The sequence below is a fragment of the Anthonomus grandis genome, chromosome 8 (genome assembly GCF_022605725.1).
Source record: "Anthonomus grandis grandis chromosome 8, icAntGran1.3, whole genome shotgun sequence".
Lineage (NCBI taxonomy): Eukaryota > Metazoa > Arthropoda > Insecta > Coleoptera > Curculionidae > Anthonomus > Anthonomus grandis.
Genome location: NC_065553.1, coordinates 8,778,580 through 8,795,625, shown reverse-complemented (window position 1 = coordinate 8,795,625; position 17,046 = coordinate 8,778,580). Strand labels below are relative to the sequence as shown.

The window sequence follows — 17,046 nt, the reverse complement described above, 5'->3', positions numbered from 1 at the left end:
TTTTTAATTTAGGATGCTTCTGAATTAGCTGCAATAGACGAATCAACAATACCCACGATCCAAATAGCTGAGGGTACTAAAGTTGAAGGTGAGATTACAGAAGTTTTACAGGTACCTGGTGATACTGGCGAAGAGGGAGAAATATCAGCTGTAGATAAGGAATCAACTAAAAAGGAGATTTCATCTGAACTTACAGGTAAGATGTTTTAATAATAATAATAATAGTTTATTAAGGATCATAAGATACAACCATTTCTATAAAAAAATACTGACAATTTAAAAAAAAATTGAGCAATCACAGAGTCACAGATTAGTCAAAGATATTTAGAATAAAAACATGAATCAAGCAAACGCCAAGACGCTCTAGCAGTAAATTCACTTCCCTACACATTTTGGCTAATAGAAAATTAATTTTATAATTTGTTCTGAAATGTGACTCATAAAAAAGACCGCGAACGCGAAGCACTCTCTGAGGTACAGAGAATCCAAAAATGGCGTATTAGTTAAAGAATTTACAATTGTATAGAACAGAACGAGATCTAAATAGATACGTCTAGTTGTTAACGTTAATAAATGCATGTTTTGTCATTTATCAAGTTCAATGAAGAATCAACCTTTAAGGCAACAAAATGTAAAAAATATTTTGAAACTTTTTCAATTTTGCCTTTATAGACCTCATAGGTTGGAGACCAGACCAAAGACCCTTAGTATAGAACACTGATCATACAATGGAAGTATGAACACATTTAAGGCATGGTATATTATTAAAATACGCAAGTATGCGTTTAACAAAACCAATAAGCTTCATAGCACAGCCAGATATGTGATTAAAGTGCAGGTCAAGACGAAGACTTTGGTCAAAACCAAGGTCTTTTGTATGGTCCAATTGTTGTGTTATTTAATATGTAATCATACATAGGATTAGTTTTTGAAAAGCTGATTGTAGAACATTTAGCAAGATTAAGTTGCATATAATTCGCATCACACTATCACTATAGCAAAACTATCCAGATCCTTCTGCAAAGCTGCACAGTCCTCTTTGAAAATCTTTAAGTCATCGGTAAATAAAAGTAACTGGCTTACAATATGTCATTTACAAAACAAATTAAACAGAAAAGGCGACAAATTAAACCTCTGGAGCCCTGGGGCACTCCAAATGCAAATTATATGCTATACGACTCAAATTCCCAAATCTTCATTTTCTTGGAGTACGATTTGACAAAAAGCTATCAATCCATCTATTAAAGAAGAGGTGCATGAACTCCCAAGCCTTCAAGTTTACCCAAAAACAGATGATAACCCTGTCAAAAGCCCTGGAGAAGTCCGTATATACTGCATCTACCTGATATCGTCTCTCCAAGGCCCTTAACAAGACCTGTTCATATGCTAGAGGGTTGGTAACAGTAGAGCGACCAGGAATAAATCCATATTAGGCTGTAGAAAAAATATTGCTAAAAGTCGGATATGTTCTCTGGTAAACAATTTGGGTCCGGTAAAGTTGGACGTCTAAAAACCGATTTATTTTTTGAAAAAATGTTCATAGAATGTTGAGTTTGTACATTGTACACAGTTATTGATAAAAAAGTGAGGATGAAGTAAAAAAATGCAAAATTTGAAAAATTATAAAGGATTTTCTACTTACGTATAGTTCACAATTACATCCGGCTTAACTACACTCTATTTGCGACTAGCCTAGCCATATATAATAATCAATCAAGCTATTAATTTAAATTTAAAGCTTTAAGTAATCAAATTCTGTAACTTAGAAGGATTTAAATCATTTCTTTAGGTCGTAAACACAAATTTCCACACGCAAATCAGGATTGCGGGTTGGGATTGCAAAAAGCGATTTGAACCTTGGATTGGCGCTAAATAGAGGGTTAGGTGGTAGGTTTGAGCCCTATTTAGGTATGGGATAATAGTTAGGAAATGGGAATTATAGGCACATACACGAGGCAGCCTCGTTATTTTTTGTGTGTATAATCACAAAATATGTAATTATAGGGGTACAAAGCGATAAAGAATCCTATAAATTTACAATTTTTGCCCCCAAAAAATTCCAAAATTGCCCCAATATATATATTTTTTAATTATAGCAAAATCAAGAGCTAAAAAACCTTGTGCAAGCCGGCAATAATTACGTATTTAACGTATGTAGAAAAATCTTCATGATGTCCAAAGTTTTGTATTTTTTCCAATCATCCTCACTTTTTTATCAATATTTTGAACACACTCAACATTCTATGTAAAAATTTACAAAAAAAAATTGGTTTTTAGACGACCCTTTAACTTTACCGGACCCAACAATTTTACCAAAGATAGACAACTTAGAAATACCCCTTTAGTTTTCCACATGTGTTTTGTCTACTTACTACTTTTGCCACTCTTATGTATAGGAGTAATAGAGTTAATATAAATTGGTTATCTGTGTTGCGATATTATATTGTGGTGTGAGAAGGCTCTTAAGATGGTGCCGTTTCTTGTCTTAAAACGTGTCAAAATACAATTATTAGAATAATGTTCTATAAAGATCATTTATACTCTACAGAAATGCTCTACAAAGAAACCAATATACTTAGTATTTGAAGTTGTTTATTTATAAAAAAATACAGTTTCTTATAAGCGGTAAGGCGAATTGAACTTTAAAGAATGCAAGAGCTCGTAAGTCTCACCTAAAAAAAAATGATTTTTTGAGCAAAGAATTTTATATGTATCGTATAATCTATTTTAGAAAAATATCTAATAATATAAAGAACAACTCTTTTATAGCTAAAGTTATTTTAAACATCTTATCAGCGAGAAACACAACGCACTTTCACGAGCTACAATATTAACGGTCGATATGCAGCCAACTGACAAATACGAGGTTATGTTTATCACGTATTAAATTGAAAACTGATTAACCTATAACTTGATCAACAGATGACACCATCTATTTTAGGGAAAAAGTTTATAATAAAACGAATTTCGTCAAAAGTGTTAGTAGTTACGAAGTCCTGCGTTTTAACCCTCGATATTCTTAAGCTATTTTCCTAAATAATTAATAAATATGATCTTCAGGTGATGCTTATTCAGGAGAGACCGGCAAACCTGAGTCGGTTCCCACAGGTGCAAGGACAATTTGTGACCGCTCCTGTCAGTCAAAAAATCAAACAGATCAGTCATGTCAATGTTGCGAGTGTAAAGTACGTATTTATTATGAAAACTACCAACACAATATGTTTTGTTAGTAAAAAGCTTATTGCTATTGCAATATATTATTACCGGAATATTTAGAGAAATCGCTGAGTGGCATTCTATGATAATTAGCTAAGATACTTTGTTTGTTTTAGACCATCGGTGTGTCAACATCCGGCGATAAAGAAACCATCACAGAAACTGACGAAGCAATGGGCAGGATTGTCCAAGATGATCATATTGAAGGAACTAGGACCGATACAGATTCAGAGTTTGTGACCATAAGCGACAATACTGAACACGCATTAGCTCAGACATCTAGCATTAAGAAACAAGGTTAGTGATATATATTTGCTTTCTAAGGTATTAAAAATAATCTGTTTCGAACCTTCTTGGGCTTTTAGTCTTTCATTTTTTAATCGTCACCAATGACCTATATAGCGCTTTATATTGCTACTTCTAAGTGTACTTTTTTAATTTCTAGGAGATACTACAGATGACGTAACAACTATTCCAGCAACTGCAACTGCAGAAAAAGAAGGAGAAGAATATGAAATAGAAACAAAAGAAGCTTTTGAAGCAGAGCAACCTGAGTTAGCGGAAGAAGAGCAAGTGCTACTTGAAGAGGTTAAATCAAAAGCCAGTGGAGAAGATGCTAAACTGCATTCTGAAATCGCTCAGTTACTCTCTAAAGATCTAGATAAAAAACTTAGCGGTTTAGATACAAAAGAAGTAGAGAAGCCATCTGACTTGGCGGTTGAAATATCCGAGCAAGTTCAGCAAGAAATTGTTTATGAAAGTAAACCAACCGAGGCAGACCAAATAGGCTTAGAGTCAGTTGGAGAACCCCAGTTAATTGCCGTCACTGATGATATGCTACTAGAACATCCTGAACTTATTGGTAAGACCCCATCTGAGCAACAGGAATTGCTTCAGAGTCTTGGCTATAAAACGCAAAAAGCAAGTACCGAAGCAGTAGGAAAGGAATTAATTGAAGGAATAAGTGAAATAATAGAAATCGATGAAGATATACTAGAAAAGCATCCAGAGCTTGTCGGCAAAACTCCTTCACAGCAACAAGCATTGCTTAGGAGCCTTGGGTATAAAGCACCAAAAATAAGCACCGAAGCTATACAAAAAGAATCGATGAAAGAATCAGATCAAATAATAGAAATTAATGAAGATATACTAGAAAAGCATCCAGAGCTTGTCGGCAAGTCTCCTTCCCAACAACAAGCATTGCTTAGAAGCCTTGGTTATAAGGCACAAAAAGGAAGCACCGAAGCGGTACAGAAGGATTTAATTGAAGAATCACCGCAGATAATAGAAGTTAATGAAGATATGCTACGAAAGCATCCAGAACTTGTTGGAAAAACACATTCTCAGCAACAGGCATTACTTAGAAGTCTTGGATATAAAGCATATACCCCAAGCCTAGAAAAAATGTCTGAAATTCAAATCAATGATGACATACTGCAAAAGCATCCAGAGCTGCTTGGTAAGCGTCTTTCCGAACAACAAGCAATACTCAAGAGCTTGGGTTATAAACCATCGAAAGCAGAATCTGATCAGTTAGTACAAGAATTAGTACCTTCTAGAATAGTAGCAGTTGATAGTAGTTTGTTACAAAAACACCCAGAATTAGTAGGTTTAAGTCGCGAAGAACAGCAACTAAAACTTAAAGAATTAGGTTACGATTTTACAGATTCAAAAGAACAGCCACAACTACTTCAAGATCGCGAATCTGCTGTCCAGTCCATTAAAGAACAATCTAAAGATTTTGTTAACAACCTAATAATGGGTGGCATTATAAGCAAAGATTTCTTAATGAGTCATCCTGAATTAGAAGGAAAAACAGCAGAAGAACAAAGAGAAATACTAAAAAGTCTAGGGTTTGATGTGCCGGAGGTTTCTACAGCATTGGCATTGGACCAATCCCTAATACATATTCCAGTGGGCGAAGATTTGTTAGAAAAGTATCCAGAATTAATTGGAAAAACCTCAAAAGAGCAACAAGAGTATCTTAAATCTCTAGGTAATAGGCCCAGTATAGCTGTGAACCCAGAGATTCTAAAAAAACATCCAAGCCTTATTGGCAAATCTTTGGAGGAACAAATGCAGCTTTTGGAAGATATGGGTTATATCTTAGACGAAGTGCTTGAACGTGTTGATCAACATCAACGTCTTTCCGAGGAAGTTGAACCTAAAAAGAAACCTCCGTGCAAGGCTCCATGTAGTATAGTACAAGTTGCTGCAGAGTCGACATATTCTACTCCCCGAGTATCATCTAAAGAAATTAAAATTTGCAAAGCTCCATGTAGCCGAAAACCCTCAAAAACATCACCAAAACCTAGCACCAGTCAAGTTAAATCAACACCGCTTGAACAATCCGAGTCTAAATCGTCAGGTTTAAAGTTTATTACACCAGAACCTTCTTCAAGAGATGTGTCTATATGTTGTAAGGTGTGTTGTCGTACCACTGCGACTGATAGTATACCAACATCAACTAAACCATCTGTTGATAAACAAGCTTCTTGTAAAAGTATATGTAAAAGTTCATGTAGATCAGCTGCTACTATTAATTATACACAAACTCCTTCAATAAGTAAAAAAGACATTGGTGTTATTGGTGATGCTTCTGCTGCTTCTCAAGCATCAAAATCACGCAGTATTTCTTTACAACAAAGGCCTTCTTCACGCGACGATTCTACATGCTGTAGGACAAGCTGTAGATCTATTTCATTGCAAAGTTCTAAAACAAAGCATAAGGAAGTTAAAGAACTAGTTCCGGCTAGGACCGAATCCAATACTACCTCATCTTCATCCGATGGTAGACTCAAATCAGAAAAGAAACAAAAAGAAAAAAATCCTCCTGGCGAAGTTCCCTCTATTGTGTCTGAGCTCTCTGATAAAGAAAGGCCACCAGTCGATTCTACGAAGAGACCGAAGTCTAGCAGAAAAAAGCGTAGAAAAGTATGGGACTGTTTAAAAAGTGCCAAATGTAGCTGTCAAGATTCTTGTATGTGTAACGTATGCTCGCCGCATCGTAATCGCGATATAAGGGCAGGAATGGGTAGGCCTGTACGCTCTTGCGATTGTCCCTCCCCGGGAAATATGATGATGATTTCACCTATGGTAAGACTTTTGGAATTTTAAAAATAGTTTGAGTATTCGCGTCCCTATTTCGTATATCGTATTTTGTAGATGGTGGTGCCGCCAATCCAAATGTCTTATAGCATGCCACCAACAGGGCATGCAACAAATTGCAGATGCAACGCCTGTCTCTCTAATGATATGGAGCAGTCTTTACCACCCAGGAGAGAAGTGTCCACGCGACCACAAGGCGAGTCCAGAATGCTTCAAACCGAATCACCCCCCACAATGGATGAAAATGACCGTCGTGGCAAGAAACTAGCAAACCACCCATCGTCTTGTGAATGTGTTGATTGCCTTTGCATGCCCAAGGTTAAAGCACTTGCAAGAACAAAGGAGTATCCTGTGGTTTATGATTCTAAGCAAGTTTTTCAAGTAAAAGTAAAGTGTGATACTTGTACCAATGCCAAGGCAGCCAGGCGGTATCTTGAGCAACGATCTAGAATACCAATACCGACATCAAGACTGAGTGCAAGCAGGGTTAATAGCGGACCTTCTCAAGTAACTTTTTATAAAAAATGGTTGATAACTTAATTTATCTTAAATTTTAGGCCCGGCAATTAACTCAGCCTGAACCATCTGCACTTCCACAATCCCATAATGGATTACCGCCTTGCGAATGTACAGATTGTATATGCTCTGAGTGTCCAGATGACACTAAAAGAAAACCTGGTAATAATAAAATAGTGCCTCCTGTTACAGTCAAGCCCAGCGAACAAATTAACAAACCGGAGCCATCTGTTACCGTGACACCTGGAGACAAGCAAAAAGGGGATGATGTCCCATGTACATGTGACGTTTGTTCTTGTCCACGGTCAGATTTGATTAAGGGTGATGGAGGTATATTACACAAGCACATTATTAAAATTATATTTAATTTTAAAAATATTTCAATAGTCCTAGGAAAACAAAAAGATATAGCAGGAAAACTTCCTCCCACATCAGAGTCAGTTGCTGGTGCTGGAGGAGGAGGAGGAGGTGAAGCATGTACCTGTGTTGAGTGCTCATGCTGTGGATGTTGCCTAAAAAACCTTAAAGGCGAACCTAAAGAAGTTACAGCAGAAGCTGAAAAGTCCCCATCACATCAAGAGCAGCCTCCTAGTGGCGACATACAACCTCCAAGTGAACAACATAAACCTAGTACTGCAGATCATCCTCCAGATTGTGAGTGCGGAGATTGCACTTGTCCAGCTATTGATGGTATAACGTCAATAAAATATTTTCTTTAATTTTATATAATTTACCTTTTTAAACAATTTATGCTCTCAGCCTATCGAAAATACCCACACGAAGGCCCTTCTGAACCTGCCCCACCGACGGATGATGGTACAGAACATGCAACGCCCACTACAGCAGAAACTCCTATCGAAGCACCTCCTAACGAATCTCTTCCTACTGAAGTGAATGATTCTTCAGAAGAGAAGTGCGAATGCGAAGAATGTGAGTGCCCTGGACGAGACAATATGCCGGGTAAGCTTTATTAAAATCAAGTAATATATTCAGCTACTAGGTATGTATGGTTTTAGGAGTTAAGGTACCTCCTTCAGAAACCAAGCCTCCACCGACGGAATCCAGTCCAGAAACACCGAAATCATCGGCACCAGGAGCAGGAGGTCCACCGAACGATGAGGAGTGCCTTTGTATTGATTGTAAATGTGCATTTAAATCAGCAGGTAAGTGTCATAGTAATCGTTTTTACTTTATTTATGACTATGTGAGGTGTGTCATAACATAAGCAATAAGCTCCCATAAGTCGAGTAATCGGTAAAAAATGCGATACAAAAGCGTATTTTTTAAAAATATAAGTTTGTTAGTAAATGTGCTTTTTAGTATAAATATATTCTGAAAACATCTTAGGATCAATAATATCACCTTAATTTGATAATAAAAATTAGATATTGTTGGCTTTAACATAAACATTTGAATATTATTAGTTTTGTTGTGAAATATTACGGAGATTACTGATTTTGCTACGGAATACAGTATTCTAAATACTGAGGATATTTATGACTTTTCTATTTGTTGAACATCAATATTAATTAATTAGGAATATTATTAATTAAAATTAAAGTTCAAATGACGAATTCGGGAAAGTTTTCAAATGATCCACACAGATCGGATTCATTGTCTTCTGAGTATTCCGTTCAAAACATGTCTTGAAATAAACTGATTCAAAATTCAGGTCCCACTGTTTTCCAAAGTGCTTTAGTGATAACTTTTTGACATCAATAGTCTTTTTCTTTTTGACTTTTACTTCTTCGTATTACGGCTGGTTGAAAACTTTCCAAAAGTCCGTTCTTTTTTGCTATTAATTTAAATAAACCCATGTTATGCCTATACATAGGTTCTCCTGTTACTAATTTCTTCTTGTGCTTTTTCGTATAAAAAATATTTTGCGTCCTGATGTTTGCCTAATGTCTGTTATCTTAAAGTGTAAAAAATTTGCAGACTTTAAAACAGTTTATGCCTTAAAATCTACGAAGTCACTACCAAACTCTATGATAGTTCTATGTTTAGATATAATGTCTTGATACTGATCTGGATTTACAATATTTTCAAAGGTTCTGAACTTGTTCTCGATATTGCCGAAAACCTGGTGTACTTTTGGAATACTTTTTTATTATGAAAATCAGTATTTTGTAATCTGTGGTACAGGGCCAAGATGATCTTGTTTAAGCCTTTTTTGACATCTTTGGTCCATACGTATTAAAACGTATTATTTTTTTAAAAATGTGTCTTTTAAATTTTTCTGTGTGATTGTAAAATTATAATAGTATAACTGACAGCTGTAGTAACAATTTTGCAAAGGGCGAATTTTTTTCATCATCAAAGCAAAAGGTAATAAGGTCATCGCTATTCTGAACTTGTCAGCCATAAGCTTCAACTTTTTATTTACATCTGTTTCAATCTTAATTTATAAACTTAATTATTGTATGCACGTAAAACATGTATGCGTCGGTAATAGGGTGACCTCAGGGGCACCTGGTAATTATGCAATTTAATTAGTTTAATATTATTTAAATAAGAGCTTAGGTACTACCGCATAGAGAAAGACCGACGGTAGTGTGAGCCGTCACATTTTAGTGTTTTTAAAAAATGTATTACAGTCAAGCGTTTGTTTGAATTTTTTTTTCATCACCTTTATTTTGCTCAGATGCAGTATCAGTTTGTATAAAATGTTCAATAGCATGCTAATTCTCAATATTTAAAGAATTCAGAAACTTCTTCTGACACACAGGAATCAAAGTACGTTCAAAGCTGCTAATAAAATGTTTTGTATGGAATTGCTTCTGTGAGTGCGTTTTATTTTTGAGCGTTTTTTTTTATATTTTTATAACACTTGTGTTTACTTCAGTATTAAGGCATCTTATTTTAACTTACTGTGAGTAGAATAAATATTTTCATAAAAAGCTTTTAAGTCCGACTGAGCTTTAGCAATAATTATTTCTGCCCAAAACTCAATACTTATAAAAGGTGGAGATTATTGCTTTTGATATGATGACGCTTCATGTTTATGAATTATTTTTATTGATCTTTTGCTTTACATTTAAAATACGCTTATTTTTTTATGTTTTATTAGAACAACCGCCTTCAGGTACCGGAGTACCCCCAACTGAAAGCCAAGCGGGTAAATATCTTTTTAAGTCAAATTGTTGAAGACTTAATTTAACTTATTGAGCTTTTTTCTTTAGGAAAATCACCTTTGGCCAATATACCTTCATGTGACTGCAGCCCGTGCCAATGTCAGCCTTGTGCAGATCCAAATAAAGGTGAAGATGAGCCTTGCACCTGCACTCCTTGTGAGTGTTCAGACGAAGTCCCAAAAGTAAGAACTTATAGTGAACCTCTTCTATAATACATAAACGCGTTTATAACAAAAAACTTACATTGATTGATTGAATCTATTGTAGGAACATCCAGAGGAATGTGATTGTCCAGAATGCATTTGCGTGGTAGATACAGGCACAAATCCAGAGCCTTCTGATTTACCACCAAAAGACGAACACCCGGCGGACTGCGATTGTGATGAGTGTCGATGCTATGATGAAATTCTTCAAGATCGAAGTATGCAGACTACTCCTGGTGCATCACCAGGTATAATTTTGTTGATTTACTTGTCCCATCCATATCATTTAATATAATGTCACATAACGTCACAAAATCACGTACATCTTATTTTAGGTGTTGGTGATGGTAAGCCTACAGAAAAGCCTTCAACAAAAGATGTATCTACGCACCCTGTTCGTTGTGTGTGCTCAAAATGTATCTGTCCATCAGAAGTCGAATGTATTAATCCCCGAGAAAGTAAGGGTAAGCACACCTTTTTATTTTTTTATTTTAACACCAATTCCTCTTTCCCTGAGTCACAAACTTTGACTTACAGAGCATCTCATATTTTAGCACACAATCTCATGTTAAGTGCGAATAATATCATTATTTCATCTATGTTCGCATACACTGTGTGTTAGAGTAATTTCTGCGTTTACCAGGCTGTATTTTCTCCTAATGGAGTTCTTGCATGTATCAGCTTTTTAAGTTATACGTACAGATTATAACAAATAATAAAGGAGGATCTAAAAAAAAAATTACCCTTCACTGATATGTCAATCAGATGAAAATGCTACGTTATTCAATGAAATAAGTTTTCGAACATAATTTGATAATGCAACCCTTAAAAAAATTGTCATAGTTATAATAAATTAAAATTATTAAAAATTATCCTATTAAGCAAAACAAACTCCAATTAAAATTGTATAATATACACAATATGCGACACCTCAGTTTCTAACTTTTTTCTGGTTCTATTACTTGGAGAGCGCGTTCATTCAGATAAGTTGATAGTAGTAATTACTCTTCCGTACGATTTTAATAGATACCAGTTTTAAAATGAATAATTTAATTACAAGCTATTAAAACATGCTATTTAAAATTAAACCTGGAAAATTATGACTGATTCCCAGATGGTTATTTAGAACCAAAAAGATTTGATGGAGATCGGACACCTTTGAAAATAAATGGTTTTTTAGAAATGACAGAAAAAGAAAATGATGAAAAGATAATTCCTTGGGATTAGATAAGGATGGAACTTCCGGCAAATAGAATACCGTATGATATTTATTTATTTAAACTTTCGACAGATAAATAAACATTTTAATGCTAATCAGGTTTTTGTCTTATTAGCATTAAGAATTATGTTAGTAAAAAGCTATATATGTATGTATAGGTTGATATATTTTATCTAAATGTTCTATTTATTGAATGCTATTAAATTTAAATAAGAAGGGTACATTAAACTAAAAAAAGACCGCTAGAATATAAGTATAGTAAGAAGAAAGTCCATAAAAATGTTGCCTTTACTTAAATATGGTAATAAAAAATGCATAACTTAAAAGGATATTGTTTAGCTTGCTTCCATTATTTATAATAAAAACCATTTTCGAGGTAAAATATTTATTTGGTTTTTTCGTAGGTGATTGTATCCTGACTATATAATTATTAGAATAGTTTTATTCCATGTGCTTTTTATCATCCTTCCTTCGAGCTAAGTTTTAATGCAAATATGAAATTTAAACAATTAGAATATGACCAGTGTATTTATAATTTTAAAATTGCAGATTTTGATTCTATAGAAGATTATTTCATGTTAGGTGGGATGATATCCTTGTAAGTGATATTAATAATGCTGTGTTTTTTATCAAATTGTACAAAACTCTATGTACCAAAAATTTTTATAAAAAATAGGAGCTATAATTTTCCAGTGCTGTATAGCAGTGAGCTTAAATCTAATATCTTGCTGAAAAAGAAAGCCCACAAGCAATACATACTTAAAAATTCAATACTAAATTATTATAATTTTTGTGAACTTGATAACCCTGTAAATATATATGCAATGTTCAAGAAAGCGTGATTTATTTTGTTATTTTTTGGAAATACATTTATTCCTAAACTAAGCATCATGGTATCCCTGATTTCATCGACTTAAATGATAAACTTTTATGATATTATATAGTGCTTTTTTTCAATTTCTACACAAGCATTTGGCATAATTGCATCAGACATGTGGCAAGCAATTTTCAATTTTCTAAGATAAAATACTAAATAATCATTAACAACTCGATTACCACAAAATATATTTCCTCAATCTATATTTACTTTAGTCTTTATTATTTTTCAGTTTGTTTATGCGTGCCAGAATGTCTTTGCGTCGACTGCGTCATGAAGCAAAGCGAGAAAGAAATTAAAGTTATACCACCATCTGGAGATTCGGCTAAGCCAAGTTCAATATTAAAAGGAGCAAATTGTACTTGTGATAATTGTATATGTATTGACTGTAAAGGTACTAAATGCATTTATAGTCGAAATTGCTTATTTAATACATTATCATCTTTACATATGTAGGAGCTTCAGCAGGCGTAACTAAACCTTCGGAACCAAAAGAAACTTCGGAGTTAGCACCTGGAAACCACGAAGCTGGATGCACTTGTGCTATTTGCCGATGTGACATATGTAGTACGAAACCCGGATCTGGGGACAAACCCGCATCTGGTGATAAACCTGATGGTAATTAAATTTCGTTTAATATGCATGGCGATTAGTAGTTAATGTTATTTAAGTTAGAGTTATATGGAAAAGGTACTAGTTCCTATACTAAAAATAATCACGTTTTCAATTTTATGTTTTTGTTTACATTTTTAGCTCAATTCATTTTCATTAAAAGGTTTATTTTTGTTAATTAGATATCCTAAGGTTTTATGATTTAAAAATAGTTCTTAAATTAAATTATTGACCTTTTCTTTTAACTTTATCAGAAAAATTAGGAATAAATGGGAAAATAAGATCTGTGGTAAAAAACTGGTTGATTTAATTTTATACGTGAATTAGCAATCTCTTTAAAACAATAGTAGTAACTTTATTAATAATCAATTCTAATATTTCTTTTGAATAATTCTTTTGTATTTAGATCTTCTAATAAAATCTGCTTCAGTTGTCAAATTTTAATTATTATAAATAATGTTTGCAATCGTATAAACTTTTTACCACACGGCCAATTGATGGTATTAAGTGTACCATCAACTTCCTTTAGACTTTTTAGAGTTAATGTAAACTCAAAAAAATTATAGAGTTTACTTCATTATGGTCATATATTGAAAAAATATCATATAACTCCAATATATTAAAAGTTTTTTATTTAATATTACGCAAATTAAAAAAAGTGCATTTATATAGCAACTTCTTCGGTTGATTTTAATAATATATGGATTCTACTTTCAACCTTTTTTTATATCACCGCATCATTTTCTGAATCGCTTGGAAATAGTGTTTTTCTCCCTTAATTTGTCAGATTATTCCCAAAAAACATCACTTTATTCCCATTCTCTTCTACCTTTCTGACTGAGAGAGGAATATGAAAATTTAATAAAAATTTGAGCTCTCCACCTTCTTCTTTATCTTCTATATCATCGCATCATTTCCTTAATTAAGCTTTTCTTGTATCTATAGCTTTTTTGTTTTCTTTTTTCCACAAATAAAAGTGCCACATCGGATGATCTCGCAGGCCAGTGACTGATATTAGGCACCTAAACGAAGGGTCAAAAGACATTTTATTTTTATTTCATAAGTGTGCAATGGTTGTTTGTAGATTATAAAGCAAAAATATTCGGAATTAAGTAACTGAAATTTTTTTTATAATATAAAGGGCTCTCTATGGTAATCAAAGTTTGAACCAATAGTTGAACTCAAAGTTGCATTATTTAAAATACCAAAGGTTAGATTGTTAAATCGATTTTTTCATGGAGGTCTGTGACCTTAGTATCCAAATTTTCGGAAAATTTTCATTCACGTAATTCTAGATTACTAAATTTTGGGCATAAATTCAAAATGGATACAATCACTTACTAAAAAAACAAATATTTTACATCGAAAATAGTTTGTATTATAATAATGAATAAGGCTAAACTATATCCTTTTAAGTTATGCATTTTTTATTACGATATTTGTATAAAGATGACATTGTTATCTATTTTCTTCTTACTATACTACTTATATTCTAGTGCTCCCTTTTTAGTTTAATGTTCCTGTTTTATTAAAATTAAATAGCGTTTAATAAACAGAACATTTAGACAAAATATATCTGGAACTATATGAAACCAAAAGTTTGTATAGTAGACAAAAGACAAAAACCTTCTTAATTTTTACTAATTAATTTTTTTTTTGTTGAAAAACTAATGTTCAAAACAGATAACCTTCTTATAGGAGCTCATCTACCTGGATGTCATTGTAGTACTTGCCACTGTGAAGACTGTGACGCACATGCAGATAAACCCGGTGAGATTAAAATAAACAACGCTCTTTAAAAAACATTTTTTTTTAAATTTTTGATTCTATGCATATGTGTAAAATTCTTACAGAAGATCACCCAGTTGGATGCAAATGTGAGGTCTGTGGTTGTGATGTGTGTAGCAGAAAAGCCGAAGATGGTAAAGCTGGTATGACAAATTAATTATAACAGGAAATTACTTATAAACTTTTTTTTGTAGAGAGTAAAGCATCCGGTCCAGCAGGTACACCCATTTGCATATGTCAAGTTTGTGCATGCGGACCTTCAAAGCCTCCGGGTATAATAAATTTCAACTTGCCTTATTTCAAATACTATAAATTTATAATATGTAATTAATAACCAATTATAGCATAATATTTTTTTAAAGTTAATTTAGCAGAACCGGCCGCTCAAGATCAAGAGACACATTCCCCACTATGTATATGTAAAGTTTGCACTTGTTCACCTTCCGACCAAGTTGGAAAACCTGATGGTAAACCAGGAGGTGATGCCGCTCTTATGGATCCTCCACCTTTTGAACCTCCTCAAAGAATAGACTGTAACTGTAAAGAAAAATGTGATTGCGTGATCTGTTCTTCCCACAAAGGTAAAGCTTGTTTTAAAAATTTTAAAAATATATAATTAACCATTTAGGTAACCTAAAACCAGAGGAATCAGGATCTTGTCCTCCAGATCATCCGGGATTACCTGACGACTATGTTCCCCCACCGTTTGAAATTCCTGTAAGAATCGAATGCATATGCAAGAGATGTAGTTGCACTTTCTGCAACAAAGATGGTATAATATTTGAATTATTTATAAATTAGAGTATTGATGTGTTTTTATTAGCACCCCCACAACGCGATGTTGCCGCTCAACCTTCCGTTGGAATAGGCATTAAAGACGTTACATTTGGTAAAGACGTGAGTGCACAACAGTCTCAAATACAGAAAAGCATAAGCACCCACCCCAAAAACTGCACCTGTCAAGCTTGTACTTGTATTGAAGAAAAACATAACCAAACTCCGGGCGATCTTGGAGCACCCAGTCAACACGCAGATAAGTGTACATGCCAAAGATGTGACTGCAATCCATGCAGATTTATGGGTCCAGTACAACATCCGCCAGGTTGCACCTGTCAAAGATGTTTTTGTTCTCCCTGCAAATTTGACAACAATGCAATACCTCCAAGTACTTCGCAACATGGACAAGGAGTCGGCGTTGCTCCAGGTGCATCTCAGCATGGTGGAGGAACAGGAGTTCAGGGATTTAATTGTGAATGTGAAAAATGCGTCTGCTCACCATGCAAATTTAAAGAAACCATAGGTCCAGCTGCCTCGCAACATGGACAAGGACCAAGCATTGCTCCAGGTGCATCTCAGCATGGTGGAGAAACAGGAGTTCATGGATTTAATTGTGAATGTGAGAAATGCGTCTGCTCACCATGCAAATTTAAAGAAGCATCAGGTCCAGGTGCCTCGCAACATGGACAAGGACCAAGCATTGCTCCAGGTGCATCTCAGCATGGTAAAGGAACAGGAGTTCATGGATTTAACTGTGAATGCGAGAAATGCGTTTGCTCGCCGTGCAAGTTTAATGAAGAGGCGGCTGCTAAATCTCTTACGGCACCTCCAAGCTCAGTACTACCTGGTAGCAAGTTACAGCCGACAGCAGGAAAAGACGCATCTGTGCATATTGAGGGACAATTGCATTGTATCTGTCCAACTTGCACCTGTGGGGAGGGTGAGTATTTACATCTAGTTTGTCATCAACGATAATCTATTTTCTTTGATCTAAAGCTGCAATAATTCGGGGGTGTAGAACCTTCTAATACAGTGTTTCACTTATCGTGGATTAGGGCTATATCTCAGAAACCGTTAATCTGACCTCATTAGAAATTTTTTTGACATTATAAACGTGAGTAAAAGAAAATGTTGGCAATTACGTTTAGGTTCGAAATTTGACCATTAGGGGGTGTAATTGGAAGATCAATAATTCAATTCTAATTTTATCCGATAAATGTGAGCTCAAGGTAACTTTTTTTAATATAATTAGAATCTTTGGGATATTTTTTATAATTTTAGTCAAAGAATCTGATGTTTCGACCATCAAAAAGTAGGGGAGGGTAGTGAAAGCGTTAATGCTGAAATAGCTATAATTCTGAAAAGACATACGATTTTGTTCAATTTAACTTACACTTTTAAACATTTTATCCAGTAGTACGCGAAAATTTTTATTAAAGTTGGTAGGAGGCATCATTTGAATTAAAAACTGTTACTTTGATTGTTTTACAAGAATTTAAATGGCACCGTCAATTTTTGATAGTAGAATCGCAAAGTAGATTAAATGTACTAAGAGAAAGTTGCAAATGCATCTTTATTAATTTTCTTTTATTTATT

At 34.2% G+C, this 17,046-nt stretch overlaps 1 protein-coding gene across 4 annotated transcripts in view; it reads left to right on the top strand.

Annotated features, from left to right (window-relative positions):
• The window catches only part of LOC126739300 (uncharacterized), a 32,833-nt gene that overhangs the window by 11,685 nt on the left and 4,102 nt on the right, over window positions 1-17,046 (top strand). For 3 of the 4 annotated variants that reach the window (XM_050444923.1, XM_050444926.1, XM_050444922.1), the window contains exons 24-44: window positions 13-196; window positions 3,061-3,185; window positions 3,333-3,513; window positions 3,662-6,312; window positions 6,382-6,831; window positions 6,882-7,170; window positions 7,228-7,530; window positions 7,600-7,800; window positions 7,857-8,003; window positions 9,911-9,958; window positions 10,023-10,156; window positions 10,242-10,425; window positions 10,513-10,641; window positions 12,506-12,667; window positions 12,730-12,891; window positions 14,584-14,655; window positions 14,739-14,807; window positions 14,868-14,945; window positions 15,036-15,254; window positions 15,302-15,445; window positions 15,497-16,390. In XM_050444923.1, the coding sequence (XP_050300880.1) occupies window positions 13-196; window positions 3,061-3,185; window positions 3,333-3,513; window positions 3,662-6,312; window positions 6,382-6,831; window positions 6,882-7,170; window positions 7,228-7,530; window positions 7,600-7,800; window positions 7,857-8,003; window positions 9,911-9,958; window positions 10,023-10,156; window positions 10,242-10,425; window positions 10,513-10,641; window positions 12,506-12,667; window positions 12,730-12,891; window positions 14,584-14,655; window positions 14,739-14,807; window positions 14,868-14,945; window positions 15,036-15,254; window positions 15,302-15,445; window positions 15,497-16,390 (6,826 nt within the window). The remainder of the gene's footprint in view (window positions 1-12; window positions 197-3,060; window positions 3,186-3,332; window positions 3,514-3,661; window positions 6,313-6,381; window positions 6,832-6,881; window positions 7,171-7,227; window positions 7,531-7,599; window positions 7,801-7,856; window positions 8,004-9,910; window positions 9,959-10,022; window positions 10,157-10,241; window positions 10,426-10,512; window positions 10,642-12,505; window positions 12,668-12,729; window positions 12,892-14,583; window positions 14,656-14,738; window positions 14,808-14,867; window positions 14,946-15,035; window positions 15,255-15,301; window positions 15,446-15,496; window positions 16,391-17,046) is intronic. The other variant, XM_050444924.1, reaches the window with a different exon arrangement.